General features: G+C 38.6%; 1 protein-coding gene across 1 annotated transcript in view; it reads left to right on the forward strand.

The window, feature by feature from the left end:
• Positions 1 to 21,549, forward strand: part of Pla2g4a (phospholipase A2 group IVA) — a 134,893-nt gene that overhangs the window by 45,872 nt on the left and 67,472 nt on the right. The window contains exons 4-5 of the mRNA XM_027417414.2: positions 16,081 to 16,229; positions 17,246 to 17,359. Coding sequence (XP_027273215.1) covers positions 16,081 to 16,229; positions 17,246 to 17,359 — 263 coding nt within the window. The remainder of the gene's footprint in view (positions 1 to 16,080; positions 16,230 to 17,245; positions 17,360 to 21,549) is intronic.

The raw sequence follows: 21,549 nt of genomic DNA on the forward strand, positions 1-21,549 counted from the left end.
AAAGCCATAGAGAAACCCAGTCTTGAAAAACCAAAAAAAAAAAAAAAAAAGATTATGTTATATAATACCTTAAGGGACTCTTTGATGATTTTAACAACCTCAAACTTTTATTTTTCCATAGTGTCTTTACATATGGGAAAACATTATTTTCTTTCCAATGAGGATATAGCAACTCTGAGTTCCTAGTTTTTAAGTAGCTATTCTGCTTGCAGGTTTGGGCTTGAACCAATCTCCTAAAACATGTTAGTGGGGTCCTACTATACGTGTGATCACCAGCAAATCTTATTAAAACTACAGATCCTGGTTCAGTAGTTTCATAAGGGAGATGAAGTTTTAGCATCTAAGTGATGTGGGAATCCAGGATCCCTTGAGTCCTTTCAGGAAGCAGGGTCTGGGGGATGCTTCTGTTTGTCTCACTCATCCTGAGGCACACAGCTTCCATATTCTAGAGTGGAGCAATGGTCCAAGTGCTTTCAGTTCATACTGGTTTTCCTTTTGAAAATAAATACCAAAGATACCTTACTACCTTTATGTTATTGTCCAATTCATATAGAGACTGCCTAATTATGTGACTCAACAACATTTTCACCATGAAGACTGACAGAAGCAAACACAAAGGCTTTAATCCCGTGTCACAGTTACATTCTTCAATCCTGAAGTTTGTTATACTGGAATCATGATTAAACCACATTACTATCAGTGAAATGAAGTGTTTCCTTTCATTGTTCCAAAGACTTCAGTACTTACTCAGAGTCAAGTGATCACACTTTTGTCAGGTATTCACAAAAACCACCCTACCTCTGGTATGTGAAAGACTCCTAGTGTTGAATGTTCACTCATCGGTAATTTGTGGTTACATTACATTTGTCAGGTACATTCTCTGCTTTAAACTGCTACAACATTATAGAAATTATTTTATTTACTTGGGCAAGTAGCTGTGTTTGAGACAAGGCAATAAGAGTATGTCGACCATGTCAAGTTTAGATAAATCTTTGCTATCATGGTTTTTACATATTGTTAGAGCATATAAAAAGTGCAAAGTCAAGTTCACTGTCAAAATGCAAATATTCTTAAAGATTTATTTATTTGTATGTATGAGTGAGAATGTCTGCTTCTAGAGGCTAGAAGCGGGTATCAGGTGTCCTCCTCTGTTTATTCCACCTCTTACATCAGGGGCTCTCTTAGAACCTGAGAGCTTAAATTTTCTTGTTTAGCTGAAAGCCAGTAAGCCCTAGTGATCATCTCCCATCTCTGCCCCTCTTGATGACAGAGTTACAGATGTGTGCAGGATACCTGGTTGGTTATATGGTGCTGGTCTACACTCAGTCCTCTGGATTTCTCAGAGGGTGAAAGAGCTGAGGTGCCTTTTTAGTGCTGTGGAAGAGTTTTTAAGTGCTTTAGACAACATGCCTTCAAATGGAAATTCATGACATCCTTTGTACTAGCTTATAGCCTTGAGAAACGAGATACTGCAACTCCACTTCTGTCTTCAAGGGAGATAGGCATTTAAAGAGGGATCAGCAACAATTGTGACTTATTACTTAATTAATGCAGAGCAAACAACTATGACATTTCAGACATGACTATCAGAATTCCTTTACAATTTGGTTTTGGCTACATGTCTATGTATAAAGTAACATGGTATGCATAAAATATATGCAAATACTCAGTTATTTTTGAATCATACTGTATGTATATTTTACAATCAATCATTCTTAACACATTACTGTGTAGTGGTGTGGCTATTTATGTTCACATCCAGGGAAAACAAACACTCACTTAACACATTTCTAAATCATGTCAGATTTGACTCTGAGCCTGTTCTGGTCAATTTGACACAATCTGGGGTTACCTGAGAACCACTGGACAGACGATTCTGGGTCATATTACAAAGCTGACTAAGCAAGGTGTTGTGATCAAGCCAGCAAGCAGCATTCTGCTATGGCCTCTGCTTCTATTCCCACCTCTAGATTCCTGCCATGACTTTCCTTTGTGATGCACTATAGTAGAAAACTTCTTCCTCAACTTGTTTTTGCTCTGTTGGTGTTGTATCATAGCAATAAAAAGAAAACTTAAGACCAAGCCCTAGCTCACTAGAGGTGAGGGGAGTGTGGATGATCTGTCTTTTTCTAAAAAACTGCAAGAATTCTAGATTTTTAGAATTGCCTGTGCCGTACGAGGAAGGCCTGCTACAAGCATTGGTGGTGAGCACCATTGACTTCCAATCTTCAGTTCCATGTTTTTATGGATCCCGCCCTTCGACTTTTGACAAGAAATGGGATGCCCCCTAGGGAAGACTTCTCTATAGTCCACCCAGCAGCAGAGGGAACTTTTGAACATTTGAGGGTAATGATGCTGAGTCCAGATCCATGGCAACCCTGCAGTCATTAGGCCTCACACAGTGGATGAGAAGCATAAGTTTCCAATGCTTTAGAATGTGAGGAAATTTAAACTGCTGTGAATTTCAAGAGAGAGTGCCATCTTTTTTACAGCTCCCTCCCCCTTTTTAAAAAGAAAATCTCTGTGTGTGTGTGTATGTGTGTGTTCATGTTCATGTTTGTTGATGTGTTGTGTGTATGCCATAGCATGTGTGGAGTCATGGGTGACCATAAGTGTCAGTTATTCCCTCCCACCTTGTTTGATAGTCTTTTGTTCATTGCTTCAGACCCAGGCTAGCTGACCTTCTCTCTTTAAGAAAGAAATGCTCTCAAACATCCTCAGAACAAAAAAACCTGTTTCGAGTAGTGTGTGTCCTGGGTTTCTTCCACTTTTCTTTTTGGAGATAAATTTGTGTTCTTAATTTCTCTGTTGAGGGATCTTTGGGTTCTTCTTCTTCAACTTGAGAGAAAGAAATAGAAGGGCATTTTCCTTTATATGCTTCTTACACAAACATGCTACCTCCATGACAGGCTTCTTCATTGGCCTGTTAAGCTGGATCACTTGCTTTTTTTTTTTTTTTTTAAATTAGTGCATAGCCCTGAGTCTGGTCCACAACTAAGATATTAAGTAATACTGGGAAAATAAATCAAGTTGATCAGTTGTTCTTCCTGAATAATGTTCCCTTTACTTCCTCAATGAGGAGAGAATTGAAAAAATAGTTTTATGTTTCTTCCCACCTACCCTCACAGATTATAAATGTCTCTGTTATTTCTGCTACAACTTATTAGAATTTTTCTGAGGTACATTCTACAGAAATCTTTATTAACAATTCTGTACATTTATTATGGAGTTTCAGATCTTATTCTTTGTGACTGGTAATGCTGCTTCCCATTTGTGGCTCCAAAATGTGTATTTGGTAATTTGTTTCTCTAGGGTCAGCCTTTAGGTGAGTTTTAAGTTTACTAATGTCTTTGGAATGTTCTTGAGTCCACCCAAAAGTTTAAAGGGCTCTAAATCTAATGAAATTATTTCCCAGTGGTCATTTCATAGAAGATAATTTCAAGATGAGTCAAGTGTCCCATAACATGTTTATCTCATATGTCTTCACTCTATGTGACAATGAAGAGAATGTGCTAGGAGTGGAGAAGTACCAAGTGCAAAAGTGGAATGTTTTCCTCATCCATTTAGAATGTCACATCCTATGTCGGTTATCAGATGGCTTTATGAGTACATTGAGATGTTTTCCTCCATACTTAAATTTTTAAGAATTTTTTGTTTGTTTGAGTGAATGTAGGTCTTAACAGTTGAGTTAAGAATACCATTGTGAGTTTCAACAATGTTGGCTGGGTGGAATTTCACCCAGTTTATGGAATTTCACCTCATTCATTCAGTAGAATGAATTGAGGTATATTACAACAGTATAGGTGTATATAGATGGCAGCAAAGAGAAAAGTTTATTAGCAGTCCCAGTGGGGACACTCTGCACATGTGCTGCTTTGCAAGTTGCCTCTGCCGTTTCCTTGCTAATCATCCTTGTCACTTCCATCTTTATCTTTATATTCTTGCTTTTATTTTGATCTATACTTTGAAATGCTAATGTTCTATCAAGTGGGGACAAAGCTTATTTCTCCAATCTTTCCAGTTGAGTTATACTCTGTCTTCTTTGCATGTGCTGAGTGCATTCTTTGTGCTGGAGAAGCTTACTCTGCCTCTCTATCTGGAAGGCTGTGATTCAAATGTAAAGGAATTAAATTAAAAATAAGTTTCAATGTTTAAATTTCCAAAGAAAAATACTTTCTCTTTTTGTTTGTTTGCTGTTTTTCAAGACAGGGTTTCTCTGTAACTTTGGAGCCTGTCCTGAAACTCACTCTGCAGACCAGGCTGACATCAAACTCACAGAGATCCACCTGCCTCTGCCTTCAGAGTGCTGGGATTAAAGACGTGCAACACCATGGCCATCGGAAAGTACTTAAAGTTTCTGTGTCAAACAAAATCACCTTTCTGCTGTAAAATTTTGAACATTTGTATGAAAAAATCTATCATACTATTTTATTAGACCTTAATGTTTCAAATTTTCCTGAATGTAAAACTGCTATTTTTAATTATATAGGGACTGGAATGACTAATTAAATGCAATTACGATGTAGTTGGAATATCACTGAACATTACATCTTCATCCTTAGAAGTACTTTTCTGTTTTACACTTCCTTCGATATATCAAAACACTTCAAAGTTTTTTCTTTGTCTGTTTTTGTTTTCTGGCCCAGATGGTCTTGAACTCTATGTGACTGAGGATGATCTTGAACATTGAACATCTTGTCATTCTGTTCCTACCTCTCAAGTGTTGGGTGCATCTGGCTTCAGTGAAATGAATTCCAGATAAAATTCAGATGTAAAATGTAATAGCAGCAATGGAATTTTGACATTAGAAAAGAAGTATTAAGGAAGCACCACCCAGCAGCTTTCTTCCACTTATGTCCTCAGCAGTAAATGCCAAGTATCTTCCTGTAGTCAGTGCTTGCCTGGTACCTTGAGAAAAAAAATAAGAGAAACGCCCTGTCTGTGGCACTGAATTGGGTTTTCTACTGAGGAGCAAGCTTTGCCGTGAGGCTGGAGCCAGGACTTGTGTGTGTTGCTCAGGTTCAAGTGTCCCCTCATTGTTATCCACATCAATGACTGATAGTTACATCTTCCCCCCAGGTTCCTTATGAAGATAACATGAAATGATGGCATAATGGGCACAACACAAGGATTTGTTAAACACCAAAGGGGCCCAACAAAGTTTTCAGGATTTTATACTTCCTTTGTTCATTTCTGTGGCTCTGTGGAGAATGATGGGTTTTATTGTTACTGTTTGTTTTGTTCTTTTGAGATGTGGTCTCAGGTAGCCAATATTGGGTCCATACAATGGGGATTATTAGAGTTTAAGTGGGGATCGAACTCAGGCCTCTGGGTATGCTGGGCAGACAGAGCAATACCTCCTGTCTTGTTTTTATTTTAATTTTAGAAATTAATCATTTCTTTAAGGTGTTGAGCTGATAGTCCAACTACTATGTTTGGGGCCAGAACTCAGGCCTGTCTACTGTGCTTTGGGTTCTTTTGGCAGGTTTGCCTTGGAGTGGTTTCTGCCTTTCTGGGAACATGGGGTAGGCTTGTGCTGCTTGGTGAAAGGTCTTGGAGTAAGTACCAGGGAGGCTGCTTGAGACAGGATAATGTCAGTGGGCACTTGACTGTGGAATGGATGTAGGAGCATTATATTTAGGAAAAAGGGTTCAGGAAAAGTTTTAAAAATGAAATTGACCTAATATATCTAAATGATTTCATTTAGGGACATTAGCTTATTTTGTGATTTTTTTTCTTTTTTGCTAACACATAAATATCAGATAGAAGGGATTGCTTTATCCCAATGCATTGGTTCTAAATTAATGAATGAGGTTTCCCTCTCAAGGCTCATCACATCATGTTTAAAACACTTTCGTTGAAATTGAAGGTTCTATTTCAGGTGATTCCTCCTAGCATCCTGCAGGTAGAGGAAAGGACCAGCAGTCCAGAACATAGAATTATCCAATTCAGGCATCAGTATGGCATCAGTATGGCAAAGCTGAAAACTCTGTTCTAATGAAAAGGCATCATTACTATAAGAGAGTAGGATTCTTAGATATCTGAGTCTGCATAGTTAGAACAAGCAATATAAATAAACTAATAGGTTTTCTAGCACTAGTTAGAACCTTTGCAGTGTTATTCTGTACACGTGTGTGTGTGTGTGTGTGTGTGTGTGTGTGTGTGTGTGTGTGAGGGCATGTGTGTGTAGAGACCAGAAGTCAGGCTTAGGTGTTGTTCACTGGGTGCTGTCCACCTTACTTTAGATATGGAACTTGTATGACGACTTGGGGCTTACTGATTAGGCTAGGCTGGCTGGCTAGTGAGCTCCATGGATCCACCCATCTCTACCTCCCCAGAGCTAGCATTACAAGCCTGTGCCCCAGCATTTTGCATGGGTGCCAGTCATCTAACTTGTCCTCAAGCTTGTACAGGAAGCACTTTGAGCTGTCTTTGCAGACACAAGAGTTACTACAAACATATTTTTGTTCTCTGCAAAATGGTATCACAGAGACCTATGTAAAATGGCCATATAGAAACAACAAAAATTGAGTTCTGTTTGAGATCTACAGTTGACTTTATTTTCTAGCTTCCACACTTCCCCACTTCCTTGGTGTCACCTTTCAGCCCCCAATGGATTCCAGTTCTGAGCCCTTTCTGGAGGGGGGGTGTGGGCTTCTACCTAGAAACACATACCATGACAGGTTCCCGTTCTGTAAGGGATTCTTCAGGGAGACTTGGGATTTGTTTTTCATTCTGTTCTTGGGTTACAGGATTAAATACAAATACACTTGGAAGAAATGGTTGGCACTAATTTATTTTGAAATACAAAGAAAAACATGGACGGGGTAAATTAAGAGAATTGAGGTGTATTACTGACAAGTAGAAAGAGAGTAGGGAACATTAAGCCTGTGTTTCCCCTCTTTCATGATGTGTCTCACTGTTATATAGCCATTATATTCTTCTGATATTTTGGATTTCATACTTTACTGTTGGACTCAATATTGCATCATTCATTGGAGGGTAAGAATTAAATGATCCCTGTCATGATGAAGTTTACAGTGCATTATGGGCAGAAATTACTTAAGATTGGCTTATTTGCTATTTTGAGACTGAGTTAAAGTCTGTTGTTTTCTGTGCATGTATGTTTCTGCTCATGTGTGTGGCATGCATGCATATATGTGCATTAATTCTGTGTGATATAATGTGTGCTTGTGTACACACACACTTGGAGAAACCAGAGGAAGACGCAGGGCATTCTTCTACCAGTGTGCCTTGTTTCTTTGAGGCAGTGAACTTACAGCTTGTGATTTTAGGCTGGCAGCCTGTAACCTCTGGAGACCCCACTCTCTCATCCACACTCTGTCTCTGTCTTGCTTGACTAGGATGCAGGAATGCAAAGGAACACACCAGGCTTTGATGTCAGTCCTGGGATTCAGAGTCCATTCTCATGCCTGGGCAGCAAGTATTATTAACCACTGAGCTATCTCTCCAGCCAAGTTAAAGCCTGTTTCTGAATGATCTTGTTAGACTAAGTAAATGTCTGTGAGTCTAACTACCTTTTTCTTTGTAATGGGAATAGTTATGTCTAATTAGCAACTTGAAATGTTACTGTTTTTCTTGTATGTAGAAAAACATACAAGGGTTTGTTAGGGTTTCTATTGCTGTGGAGACAAGTCACAACCACAGCAACTCTTATAAAGGAAAACATTTAACTGGGACTTGCTTAAAGTTTAGAGGTTTAGTCCATTGTCTTCATGACAGGAAACATGGCAGCATGCAGGCAGACATGGTGCTGGAGAAGAAGCTGAGAGTTCTATATCTTGATTTTCAGGCCACAGAAGGAGGCTATGTGCCACACTGGGGCATAGCTTTAGCATAGGAGACCTCAAAGCCCATGTCCACAGTGACACACTTCTTCCAACAAGGCCACACTTACTCCAATAAGACCACACCTCCTTATAGTGCCACTCCCTATGAACCAAGCATTTAAGCACATGAGTATATGGGGACCATTCCTATCAACTCACCACACAAATGTATGTATACTAAGCCTGTTGGGAACATGGAATTTAGTTTCTGGTTTCTTCTAATAGGAAAGCAGAAGAGTCAATTCCTTGTCTAGGAAAGTATCAGCTAAATAAGAGAGTGTGAAGAGAATACCCCATTCCCAATAGTCTCAACTGTACCATCTTTGGACTCTTATTTTGAACATTCTTAGAACAATAGCAGTGACTCTGGTAACTTTTAACTTTCAACATGGAGAGAAACAATGATGTTCTCAAGTTGAGATACAGTCCTACTATGTTAGAACGAGCAGTCCTGCCCTCGATATGCTTGGGTAGATTGCTTGAAATGTGGGTGTTCTCAGAGTGTGCTTTGGCTCTACTGTTAGTTTGCAAAAGTAGCATTGCAATGTGTGGTACAGGAGGAGTTGCTGACTCTGGGAGAACATGGGTTATTGAGGGACCTTTCTGGTTTGTTTTTATGTCCCACCACATTGAGGCCTGGCTTTGCAAGAAGCGAAGGTTAAAAACTATGCTTCAGAAATACAAGTGTGATGGTGTTATGGAGAGTGCCTTTACATTAGCCACTGCAGGATTATGTTATATCCAAAGCAAAGTGGTGCTTGGTTAACTGGGGTAATGATGGAGTGAGTGGAATTATTACTAAAAATCTAGATGGAATGTTCATTTCTAAGGTGTGAGAACTAAAACTTTGGAGATGGATTGAATATAAAAACCCCGAGATAAAGAAAATATGACTCTACTTTCTAACTCTGGAAGCTGTAAATGATGCGCTACAAAGTCAAATAGTGAAGTCAGGAACAGTGACAAGCTACACATCCACTTTTTGTGTTGTATAAGAAAGAAGGATGGACAGGATGTGGGTTTGGTTTGTGTCAATATAGCAAAGGATTTCCAAGGCAGCAAAATCAGATTTAAGGTCTCATAATGGTGATAGACCAAAGATGTGGCCAAGACAGACAATGTTTTGTTCAAGCCAGAGCCATAAAACAACAGTTAAAGAAAACTTAGAGCTGACTTAGCATGATTGAAAGGGAAAGAATCCTTTCAAAATATCTTACTCAGCAGTGAGGTATATGTGAACCTGTAATCAAAAGCTTTCCCACCTCTCATGTCTATACCACCCTTTCTGGCAGCCTTGGGGGAAAGAAGAAATATACTCTGGATGCCACTTAGACCCTAATCTTTAAGTTTATGACCTGAGATGAATGATATTATTGAATTCTATAGAGAATGAGGAGTCCATATTATGTGTTTAAAATAATTTTAAAGATTTATTTTATTTTTGTGTGTATGTGAGAGTGCACATGTGTTTGGTGTGTGTGTGTGTGTGTGTGTGTGTGTGTGTGTGTGTGTGTGTGTGAGCATGTGAGTACAGGTGAGTTGTGGAACAATCTTTTTGTATACTCTGAAGATTTGTCACTCAAAAAAAAAAAAAGGATTGATTGATAAAAAGCTGAATGGCCAATAGCAAGACAGGATTTCAGGGCAGAGAGGATGCTGGGAAGAAGAAGGGCAGAGATGTGGGAGTCTCCAGCCAGAGGTGGAGAAAGCAGGAAAACAGCATAGGCAGTACAGAGTAAAGGTAATGAAGTCATGAGGCAAAAAGTGAATTAATAGAAATGGGCTAATTTAAATTAGAAGAGCTAGTTGGCAGCAAGCCTATGTTATCAGCTGAGATTTTACAATAAATAAGTCTCTGTGTTGTGATTTGGGAGCTGGCAGGAGGCACAGAAAAATCCTCCTACACAGGTGCTTGTGGAGACCAGAAGAAGGCTTCAGAGCTTTTCAAGATGGAGTCACAAACTGTTGTTTTGTGTGTTGCCTGAAGTGGGTGTTGGAACTGAGAACCAATCTTGTTTCCTCTGCAAGAATAGTACGTGCTTTTAACTGCTGAACAATCACATTACTCCAACCCCGAGTTAAATACTTTTTAAATACTGTAAATAACTCTGAGAACTTGTTTGGAAATTATTCAACATATGTCAATATAAACAAATCTTCTGAATTTAATGGTGGACCTGAAGAATGAGGCCCAGTTTATATACTGTGAGCTTGTTTTTGTTTAAATAAAGATGAAATTAGGCAAAAAGACTCCCTGGTGATAGGAAAGCATGATAGAAGTCACTGTTGTGGAGGGGGAGGGGAGATTCTTAAAGAGTGGTGGTCTGTATTTTGATTTCAGTGATGGTGTCTTGGGTGAAAGTCCAGATTATGAAAATAAGCAGTCTTGCCAATAATAATCTGCTGTGTTTTTGTTGTTCAGATTAAGAAATGAACTAAACTTTTTATTTTTTTTTTATTTTTGAAATTCATGCCTAAGTGGTATTGCTGACCATACTGTCCTAGGGGTTTTGGCAGCCACTTAGTTACCTTAGAACACAAGAACAGAGCAGACTAGCTGTCCTCAAAGCTTCTGGGGATTCCCATGTCTGATGATGTTGCTACTAATGACAAAACTTGTAAAGATATGGCTATATTTGGGAGCATTCATATTTTAAATAAATTCTTACTTAATATTTGGTCTTTCTGGTTTAGGATAGTTGAAAAATATTTAATATCCATTCATGATCTGATATTAATGTAATCTTAACTATAATTAATACAACATACATAATATGATTATATATTAAGTATAATATGATTATAATTAATATAAGATAATATTAATAGATCTCAGGTCCTGAACTGATACTTAAATATTTAGTTTACTATTTAAATAAAATAATTTATTAAAATCTTCAAATATCAGTTCATGATCTCAAACACTTTGTCAACCAGCAGATCTGCTTTACTTTATTCTTGGAGGTGGTTTTCATGGGGCAACTTGAAAATTTACTTAATGGTTGGAGAGAAGCAGTGGTGATTAACTGGATTGTGTTTAATCCAGTGTATGACAGAATAATTCCTGTATAGAAGGCCAAGACATTTGTTACCTTCCTCATGCCAAATGTTTATATGGGTGTTATTATAGCTCTTTTGTTTAGTTTATTCTAATCTTATGTCTTAAGTCCTTGGCTTTTGAAGGCAGAATTTAATGTGTGTTGTGTATAAGAATCACTTGATTATGTTATTAAAAATGAAGATTTCTAAACCAATCTGAAGATTCTGATGGGAGATAAAGGGGCCTGCATTTTCCTTTCCTCTTTTTTTCCCTTCTCCTCCTTCCCTCCCTCCCTTCCTTCCTTCCTCTTTTCATTTCTTCCTTTCTTCCTATGTGGTTCCAGGATGAACTCAGGGCTTTTCACATTTAGACAAGGCCTCAGACATTCCCAGTTCCAGTTTGCATCTTTACCAACCACTTCAGAGGATTCTGGGAAGGTTACTTGATGTTCTGAAACACAAGAAACACACGGTTTTAAGCCCACTGCCACTTAGGGTAAAACTGACTTTGAATTTTTGGGCATCCCTCTTTTTGAGATCTTTGGTTTTTTTTTATTCTTCATTCCCAAATCAGCAAATTACTCATCAATTTTATTTCAAGCTGGGGCTTTAATTGTTCTGGGGTAAGAGGGAAGTGAAAAAGCAATAGATGCTTTTAAAATAGAATTAGGAATTTAGGAGCTGCCCTTGCTCCCTTCATGAATCACATCGGTCTGTTACTTGGATAAAGCTGAGTGACAGATGGAGCTGTTATGACTTCAGGCAGGCACTCCTTAAACTACTGAAGTTTATGAGTAAGTTTCAGAGCCGTGGAATTCTGAAGCCATTTCTGGTACATGTAGCTTCATGTCGTCTTTATGATAATAAAATGGTCTTTATCCTACACCCCCATCATTTTCGTTTGTCAAGATGTAGATAAAAGGATGAGATGCAAGAGAGTTTCTGCCCATACCTATCTTTGCTTCATTGCTTATTCGCTGGAAATAATTTAGGTGAACACTGGTTACTGATTAGTGGCTCAGTATCAACGAATGGCCCTGCAGGTATTAATTTGCAAAGTCATGAAATAGATGTGTGGCATGGGTGGGGGGTTTCTTTTCTTGCCTTTTATTAATTAATTCACTGATTAATTAATTAATTTTTAAATGCATTACTAGGAAATTCCCTAAAGCATTAAGCTAGGTTTTTGCTGTCAAAGTGGACTGATTTTCCTTTTCACAGGTTCCAAGTGTGCCACTGTCCCATTCATTACGATGGGTTATATGGTGTGGACTTGAATTTTAAAAACTCATCCCTTAAAATTTCCTTTCATCCTGGAGTCCCTCCCAGGCCTACCATGTTTCCTGGCCTACATGATTAGCAGAGATGCAGACTACAAGATCAGAGTTTGGAGCTGTTAGTAGTTTTCCGTCTGACAGCTGCTCTCGCTCATCTGTCCATCAACCTTTGACATTTTAACTTGGAAGTCTTTTGCTGGAGAAGCAACAGGAGAAACTCAAAAACATGTCACTCTTGACAAACATTTTAAGCTATTCACTTTGATTTTATTTAAAAATAAATTAAATGCTGGCAAGACAGGGGGTACTATTGAACTGGGTTCTAAGTTTCAAAATGTCTTTTGATATTTTGACATATAAAGGTGGTATTCGTATCTTTAAAATCATTTTCCCTTTTGTTTTGTCTAAGTTAAAATGATTTAAACCAAGGCAAGCACTCAGAGTTTAAACTCACTGGAAATGGTTGTGTTAATAATTGACACTTGCCACTTCTGTTTCCAGGCAACTGTACCTTCTTCTCTTCCCCTGTCTGCTCTGTGGCCTCTCCTTCCTCTTCCTCCTAGACACAGATAAAGGGGTAGAGAGATGACCCAATGGTTAAGAGCACTTGTTGCTCTTACAGAGAACCCAGGTTCAATTCCTAGCACCCACATGGTAGCTTATTACCATTGTTTGCTCCAGTTCTAAGGGATCTGATGCCCTTTTCTGACCTTCATGGACACCAGGCACACATATGGTGGACATACATGCATGCAGGCAAAATGTACATGCACATAAAATAAAATAAAAAGATCTTTGAAGAAAAGACTCAAATATCAAGCCTCAAATAGCAATTCCCCCGCCTACGATTTGACCTGATTTTTGCATAGCCACTTGGTGAGTGAGTTAGGAGTCACCAGTGTGGTGTATCTGCTTGTCTCCCATTTACTTTGGTGTTAAAATTAGGCTATTTGTTTTTGACTCACTTTCATAATTCAAATCTACAGTTTAGGGCTTGGCTCTTTATCAAAGTGAAAATTCTTTTTGACAGGCAATTCCTGGCATACAGTGGGAGGATGAAAGTGTATTGAATGGATGGATGGATGGATGGATAGATGGATGGATGGATGAATAAATGAATGTTTACAATCCATATGCCTCCCCTTCCCATATAGCTTATATTCTAGAGTGGGAATTCCGGTGGGTTCTACTTTATATTCTTTGGGGAAATCTATTTGAAAACACCCTTCCATAAAATGGCCCTGTGTAAAAGGACTGACCCAATGGGGTGATAAACAGTTATGTTCCTTTTTATATTTAGTTTTCTGTGTCATATGAATATTCTCTTTGAGGTCATATATTTACTTAACACTCCACAGAGGAAAGCCTGTTCATCTTGATAATCTTTGGATGCCATGGATGTTCTAAATACATTGATTTGCTTCTGGTTTGGCATCCTAAGCTCTGGAGAACTGTGTAGAGGAAAAGGCGCAAGTTGAGGGGACAGAACCATCCCTGTGCATTTTCCTCATCATGCTTCATGGCTGCCTTGCTGTTTCTTAGCTTCTCTTTCCTGGTCTAGGAAATATAAATGCTGTGCTAGGAAAAGTAAGAAAGTCCAAAATTACAAAGTGGAATTTTAACTGTGCCATCAGAAGCTGCCCTGTGCCCATGTCAGCTAGCCAGTGCACTGAAAACGAAGAGCCCTAGACCACACCTCACCTGCTCATTGCCCTTCTTGGAGACTTGACTGAAATTTTATAAAAGTCCTGGACATTTATATTGTACCTTTGCTTTGAGATTTGCTGTCCTTGCAAATTAAATATAATAAAACAATTCCAAAGGCCATTTCATTTGTGGGTCTTTCTATAGTCATAACAAAAAATAGTACATTTTTTAAGTCTAATGACTAATAGAACAAACTGTGAGCAGTGTTTAAAAGAGTAAGTGAAGAGCATTGATTACATTATTTGATGAGGAAGTTATGGAAAACAAGGTATACATGGACAGTTTTATTTATTTTTAACCATGGAATAATAGCTTTTATATGTGAGCCCTGGATGATGACTTATGCCTTCCTGGCTTTTGCTCCTTTGTTCTTCCTCAGAATTTTTGCTCCCTGTCTTTTAGTATGTAGACATCTATTCAACACACTGGCCCAGTGTTGATGGGGTGCAGACAAGAATTTTGTCTTACTGGACCTGCTCTTACATAAGACTGCCAATTCTATGGCCCTTTCTTTTCATTTATGTTTTTCTCATAATTTTCTTTTGTTTAAAACCTTTGCTCCTCAGGAGTCAGGTTAGCCCTCTTCTTGCAGTCGAAGGAGAGTGAGCAGTGGCACACATACCACTGTTGGTAAGGTGTGCTGTTAGTGACAAGACAGTTATTCCTGGGGGGCTTGGCACAGAACAACTCATTATTAGACGCATTGTAAACAATGTCATTGACCCTCATTCTGTGAGTTTATCAGAGGGTCATAGGTGAAATTCATGAGATCCAGTTGCAGGGCACAGTTCTTATTTCTTCCTCGAACTTGGGCTGTTGTATGGAGAAGGCATCAGTCAGCATTGGTAGCAGGACAGCTCATTTCCTTTTTCTCTGATGGGGCTCTCTCTTGATCCCGATCTTTCAGTACTTGTGCCAGTTGCTTGAGTGATGCCTGTTGCTTGATGTTGGCTGGAAAGATCTTCACATACCCTTATTTTCTTGCCTATCTTTGTCCAGCACTTCTTTCCATGTAAATCAGAGTTTTGTGATCTCTCCCTTATTTCTTAGGGACAAGGGTCACAGCTGATGTAACTAGATGACCCTAGTTCAAGACCTTTCTCTGACACTTAGCTGTAGGATTGAGGATAGATTGCATGACACCTCTCAGTCCCTGTGTATTTCATAGTATGTACTAAAATGTAGTGCTCATGAGATTGTAATGTGGGATTTAGATGAAATAAATGTGTGCTGAAGACAGATACCAAGAACTATCAATTATAGTTATTGGTATTTGTAGCTACTAATTACAATGGCCACATGGGACAGCATGTGTTAAAAAAAAAACAGCAGGTTTTTATTGCCAGATTCTGAAACCATAAAGGGAAGATATGATCCTTGCCTTCAAGGCATTTATGGTCTCATAGTAATAAGGCAGATGTATCATTTCATACATACAAGAAGAGTATAAACAATGTTGTAAGATTATCAAAGGAGTCAGTGGACTCACTTAAGAGAGAATGATCGCTATTTATACTGTTTGAGTCACTTAGTTAGGTATAAATGTAGTGGGAATAATGTAAAACAGTCCTGTTATGTGCAGCTGATTCTTTGTATTTAAAGGAATACACACAGGCGTGACTCAAGTGGACTTTTATGTGACATAGAAAAGACTCTCATATTTGAAGACATCTCACTGTAATTTAAGCAAATACTGTCATAATAAATATAGGCTGACTGGTAGGGATGTTGCCTCTTAGGGCTGCCCTGGGCAACCTGTCTGCAGTGGTACTCCTCTCCCACTGACTTTTGTTACATTCTTTGGTAAGCAAAATAACGAGATGATTCTTCTAATGTAGACAAGTATGGGGATCTTGAGCCTATGATCTTGTTAGCATTGTGGTCCTGTGAGGAGGGTCATGCTATAGAGTTAGGTGAGTGGGGTTCCTGCCATTGTGGGGTAGCCTGATGAAGCAAGATGCTGCCCTGGAGATGCATGAATTTCTGAGTAGACTGCTTTATAAATGATTCCTTCCCATTGATCCACAATGGAGGGACGGACAGACTATGTAAAAAGTGTATAAGCTGTGTTGTTCTGTTTTATGAGATCACACTTTGGTCTATAGTAATACAGACTTACTGGAAATAAACTAACAACTTACATTAACAAAAAGCTGGGGACCATGAGTAACAGGTTTCTCCTCTTCTCTTGTGTTTACCGCACATAGTTGACACTCCAGATCCTTATGTGGAACTCTTCATCTCTACAACCCCTGACAGCAGGAAAAGAACAAGACACTTCAATAATGACATAAACCCTGTGTGGAATGAGACCTTTGAGTTCATTTTGGATCCTAATCAGGAAAATGTTTTGGAGGTAAGTGAATCATCTTGGTGCAGTGGACCATGCTCATTCCTAAGGAGAGAGACACCTTGTTTTTTACCTGCTGTGGTTGACTGTGAACTGGGTGCCCTGCTTGCTCAGCCTCTGGATGGTATGCATGAGTCATGTGAGTGTCCACGTGGAATTTCAGGATGCTTGTACACTTTGGACAACATGTATTTTTTGTTCTAAAGATGATTTTTTTAAACCAGAATATAAATAGTATCAGTTGCTTTTAAGATATATTGACATAGAAGTTTTTCTTTAAAGCAGTTGGTTTTCTGTATTAATGTCTTCTCCATTGGATAGAAACACTTCATTTTTGTAATTAGTGGTCAATTAGAAATATGTAAAATTTATTGCTTTAAATAGAAATGTCATTGAGAAGGAAAAATCAAAGTATTGTTGTGTGTTACATATTGAGACCTCTAGGGGGTATATGTGGAGCTCCATTGTCTAGAATGGACTGTAATTAACAAAACAAAAACAAAAACAGGAGGACCTTAAGGAACTGTGAAATATTATGTACTTTAGATTTTTAAACTTAACTTTCTGAGACAGACTTTTGCTTCCATGTCTGGCTAAATTGGAACCTGCTGTGTAGACCAAGTTGGCCTCAAACTTCAGTTATCAGTCTGCCTTGCCCCTTGACTGTTGGTATGAAAGATTTTATGTAACCTCACCTAGCCAAGAACATTATTTTTTTTAATGTGGCAAGCAGCTTTTTAGTATTTTGGTTTTTAATTTTATGTGTAGAATGTTTTGCCTGCATGTGTGTGTATACACTATGTACATAAAATGCCCCATGGAAGTGAGACAAGGGCATTAAGTTCCCTAGAACAGAAGTTACAGATAGCTGTGGCCCATCATGTGGGTACTGGGAGTTGAACTTAGTTCTTTTTGGAAGATCATCTAGTACTCATAACTGCTGCATCATCACTCTAGTCTGCCATGATAGACATTTTAGAAAAGATTCCTGGAAACTACTTACACTCTGCTTTGCTTTGTAGATCACATTGATGGATGCCAATTACATCATGGATGAAACCCTAGGCACAGCTACATTTCCCGTATCTTCTATGAAGGTGGGAGAGAAGAAAGAAGTCCCCTTTATTTTCAACCAAGTAAGTAGCAGCACAGTCACTTTCCAATCCACGCTCCTTATGCATCGATTCATTTTAGAAAGTTGTGCTTCTTGTTTGGGAACTTCTGTTTCCTTATAGAACGCTTTTCCTTTCATTTTGCTTGCTCTTTTCCTTCCTGTCCTTATCTTGTGCTCTCTTGTTATTCTTTGTGGTGCTGGGCCATGGACCCAGGAACTTATACGGGCTAAGCAAACACCATTGACCTGTATCCACATACTCCCTATGCTAATATTTTATCATTAAATATATAAACCTTGATTGAGGTGATAAATACTTTGAGGCATTAATTTTTCTGTTGTTCCAAGTAATAAAAATGAAATTAAGCCATAGCTTTGGACTCCACTGAAGGATCCATCAATACAAAGCATTTGGATAATAGGATGTTGCAAAATGCAAGCTATTCCAGCATTTTGTGCTACTTTGTTAGAACATGTATTTGCTATTACTATTGTAAACACACATATAATATTGAATATATTTGTATAAACTAAGCATCTCTAAGGAAATAATTCTGTCTCAAATAATTAGGGCCATATCAGAGAAAGGTCAGAAGGGATGGTGTTGGGTTATTCTTATTACCTTTATACTTTCAGATTTGTCACAGTTTGGTAGTCATTTATGAATAAAAACAATAATTGGGAAAATGATTTGTGCAGAACAAACTCATTGCATCCTAATGGATGATAAATGTATGAGAGACAAATTAGAGAATTTATGGTGAGACATGCAATTGACTGGTTAATTCAGCTAAAATGTTGTATCCTGTCCAGGGAAACACCATTTTCACTCATCCTTAGAATGACTTTCAGCTTCCTCTACCTACACAAACCTCTCTCCCTTAACTCTCAGTTGCTCCATGCTGCCTGTCCTATTACAAGCTCAGACGATCTTTTCCTATTTGATCCCCCAGAATAATCCTCAGTATTGTCTGGTACTAGCTTATTTATAGGGCCCAATTTATCAAATTTTATTGGTAATAAAGTTATATAGGCTAAGAGAAATGAAATACTAATTATATATGTCTGCAGGGTCTCTACATGGCTTATGTGTACACAATCGGTGTGAACTAACTTAGAAGTTAAGAACACAAGTTTCTTGAGTGTCCTCATGATCTGATCACCCAGGGAATTTGAGAAACTCCATCTGGGCATTCCTCATGGGCCCTATCCCTGCTCTGGAGGGCATGTCTACCAAGAGTTGTGAGCCTCCCTTCTCTGTGGATACCTTTTAGCTTTATTTCATTCACTCATCCATTTTATAAACATTTATTGAAACTCTACAGTGTACCAGACATTGTGTTTGTACAGGCATATAAGAACAGGAAGTTATTTCCTCAATTATCTTCCTCTGAGGAAGAGGTGCTATTGAAGGTTGTAATGGGAAGAAGGAGTTGGATGTGTGTGTGTGTGTAATAATAAATCACCATGTACTGAGATAAATATCAATGATGTATGTATAGAGTTTAATGAGATGGTGGAATAAAGGAAGTCTGTCATGTGAGAGGAAGCCCCAGGTGATATGAAGAGTTTGAGCAGTGAACATAGTGGTCAACACCTTGACATTGAAGGTAGTCCATTTTGCCTTTGAATTCCTTATTATCTTTTTCATCCTGGAATTTTAGTAGTTCCTTTGTGACTCATCCTATTCATCTGTAAAAACAGAGATAATATCTTATAAGGGATTTATTATGATAACTATCCACATTAAAACACATAATGAATATCATATAAATTTAATTATAACTTGCTATAATTTATTGCATAAATATAAACTATACAACATTTAGATAGTTTAAATATTAATTATTGTGCATTCTACATTAAGTATGCAATAATAATTGAAACACATAAATAATAAACATGCTATATGCATGCATAAATACCATGCTTACAACAGTGGTTGGTACATATTAAGCACTATGGATGGATGTGTTTTGCTTTTGCTGCTGGTATGACTTGAGAAGAGAATAGTGTTTCAAGGGGCAGAGAAATAGTTTCGAGCAAGCATTCTAGACAGAAGCAATTGCAAAAGTGTAGTCTTGAAAGAAGGAAGCAAGATGGGGCAAGTTAAAGGCTTGCCAGGTACGCAGTGTGAGCAGTAGGGCAAAGAGCGCAGAGGTGGCCAGAAACATGTGAAGGTCCTGCCTTGGGTTTTAATAAGAGAGCTTTATAAGCATGGATTAGCCTTTCCAAAACAGGCCTTTTATTTTCAATACCTGATCCAAAAAACTGATTATGAAAGAAAACATTATAGGAAAAAATGCGTTTCCTCTCCTTCTGTCATTTCCTATGGTTAAGTTGTATAACCCAGAGCTCTGAAGAGGCTTTCTACATTCCTGAATTCAAAGTAGGTTATGTAATTGCTTTCCTTAGTGTGTCTGGGAAATAACTAGGCAAAGAGCTTTTGTTCATTCTTTTTCTCACTAGAGTCCCTTGCAGTTTGTATTTGGAGTCAATCCTTTGTGTTGATAAGCTGCAGTGGTCCTTGGGAGAAGGGGAATTGCTGGTTGAGGGAAGAGTCTGTGGCTCTATCTTGGATCATGTGGGAGTGCCCTATGGAAGCCTTCCCTTCCTCTTCACTTCCTGAGATAGGATCTGCCCTAGGTGGGTGGTTTTCTGTCTGTAAAGCTCACAGATGTGTAAGACAGAATGAGCCACCAGGGAATTCTGGGAGAGTGCAGACTTAAATAAACCCTGAAGATGGTTGTAGCAATATGACATAATAAGAAGAGCACTTGGCCTTGGTGAAAAAGTACAAAAATTACAAGCCAAGACATTACTAGTCAAAGTTCCCACCAACTTTTGGCATCTGAAAGTTAATCTGCCTCACCACAAGCCTGTCTATCACCAGGAGCCAGATGGAGAATCAACAAGAACCTCCAGTTAGTTGGGGCTGACTCCCAGGGACAGTTCTGGCCATTTGGGGGTTTGGAGCCTGGAATCTTGTTTGTTTTGACACTGTTCTCCTTCCAGATGTTTGAATTATCATTTGCTTTTCTCTGAGTCTCACTTTCATCCTTAAAATGAGGACTTAGAATGCATTATCTTCTAGCTGCTCTCTAGCTTAGTTCATTTGACTGCATTCCCCCAAAACCTCTCAATTCGTTCACAGATATTAAAAATAAAAACAGCAGGAGTAAAACTTTCATTGGCATATTACAGAATTTCAAAATTCTGACTTGGTCAGTGGAAAGACAAGCTTTAATATGACAAGAATATGAGTTCTTATTGCATGCCTGAAACTTGCTAAGCATTGCAGAGGCACGAAGGTCCATTTTCAAGAAACCAGCAACGTGTTTGAAAAGTATATAGTCATGTGTAAAGTGAGGAGTCATATGTGAGAAGCTTGTGGGTTCCATGTGACTTGCTTCTTGATGGACAAGCAGCAAATGACATGACGGGCAGTGTCCTCATATTCTCGTAAGGATGGTAAAGCGACACTGATGAGCAGATGAATAATCACTCAGCACCAGCTAGTGATAAATATCAGGAAGAAAATTCCACAAAGCAATGTAATGGAGTGGGGCGTGGTGGCACATGCCTGTATTGTGAACGCTAGGGAGGCCGAGGCAGGAAGATAATGATCCTTGGGCCAGTGTGAACTATATAGCCAGATCCTATCTTTAAAAAGTAAAAGAGGGGCTGGAGAGATGTCTCAGTGGGTAAAGGCACCTTCTGCCAAGCCTAACAACCTGGGTTTGACCCAAGGTTCACATGGTGGAGGGAGATAATTAACTTCTCCAAGTTGTACCTTTACCTTTACCTAAAAGTGCTGTGGCATGTATGGGAGACCCCGTGCATACATACACTTGCACACAAAAATAAATAGATAAATTATGGAACAACAGCAACAACAACACCCCCAACTCTCCTGACAGTTCTGACAGATAGCAGTGGGCTTGCAACTGAAGTTTATGGTTCATATAAGCCAGGAAAGAAGGCCTCTCTAAAGCATTCTAAGTCTCATCAATAATTTTTTATAAAGTTTTCAAACGTAAAACATTCAAGTTTTTCTACAGTGAACAAGAACATAACTACCATCATGTTCTGTAGTTAACATTGTCCTGCTGCATGTGTCTCCCATATATTTCTTCATCTCTTTGATCATGCATCAGCTGATCCCTTTGGGTCCATTTATAAACAGATGGTAGACAGCACCATGCTTGACTT

The sequence above is a fragment of the Cricetulus griseus genome, chromosome 5 (assembly GCF_003668045.3).
Source record: "Cricetulus griseus strain 17A/GY chromosome 5, alternate assembly CriGri-PICRH-1.0, whole genome shotgun sequence".
In the NCBI taxonomy this organism is placed as follows: domain Eukaryota; kingdom Metazoa; phylum Chordata; class Mammalia; order Rodentia; family Cricetidae; genus Cricetulus; species Cricetulus griseus.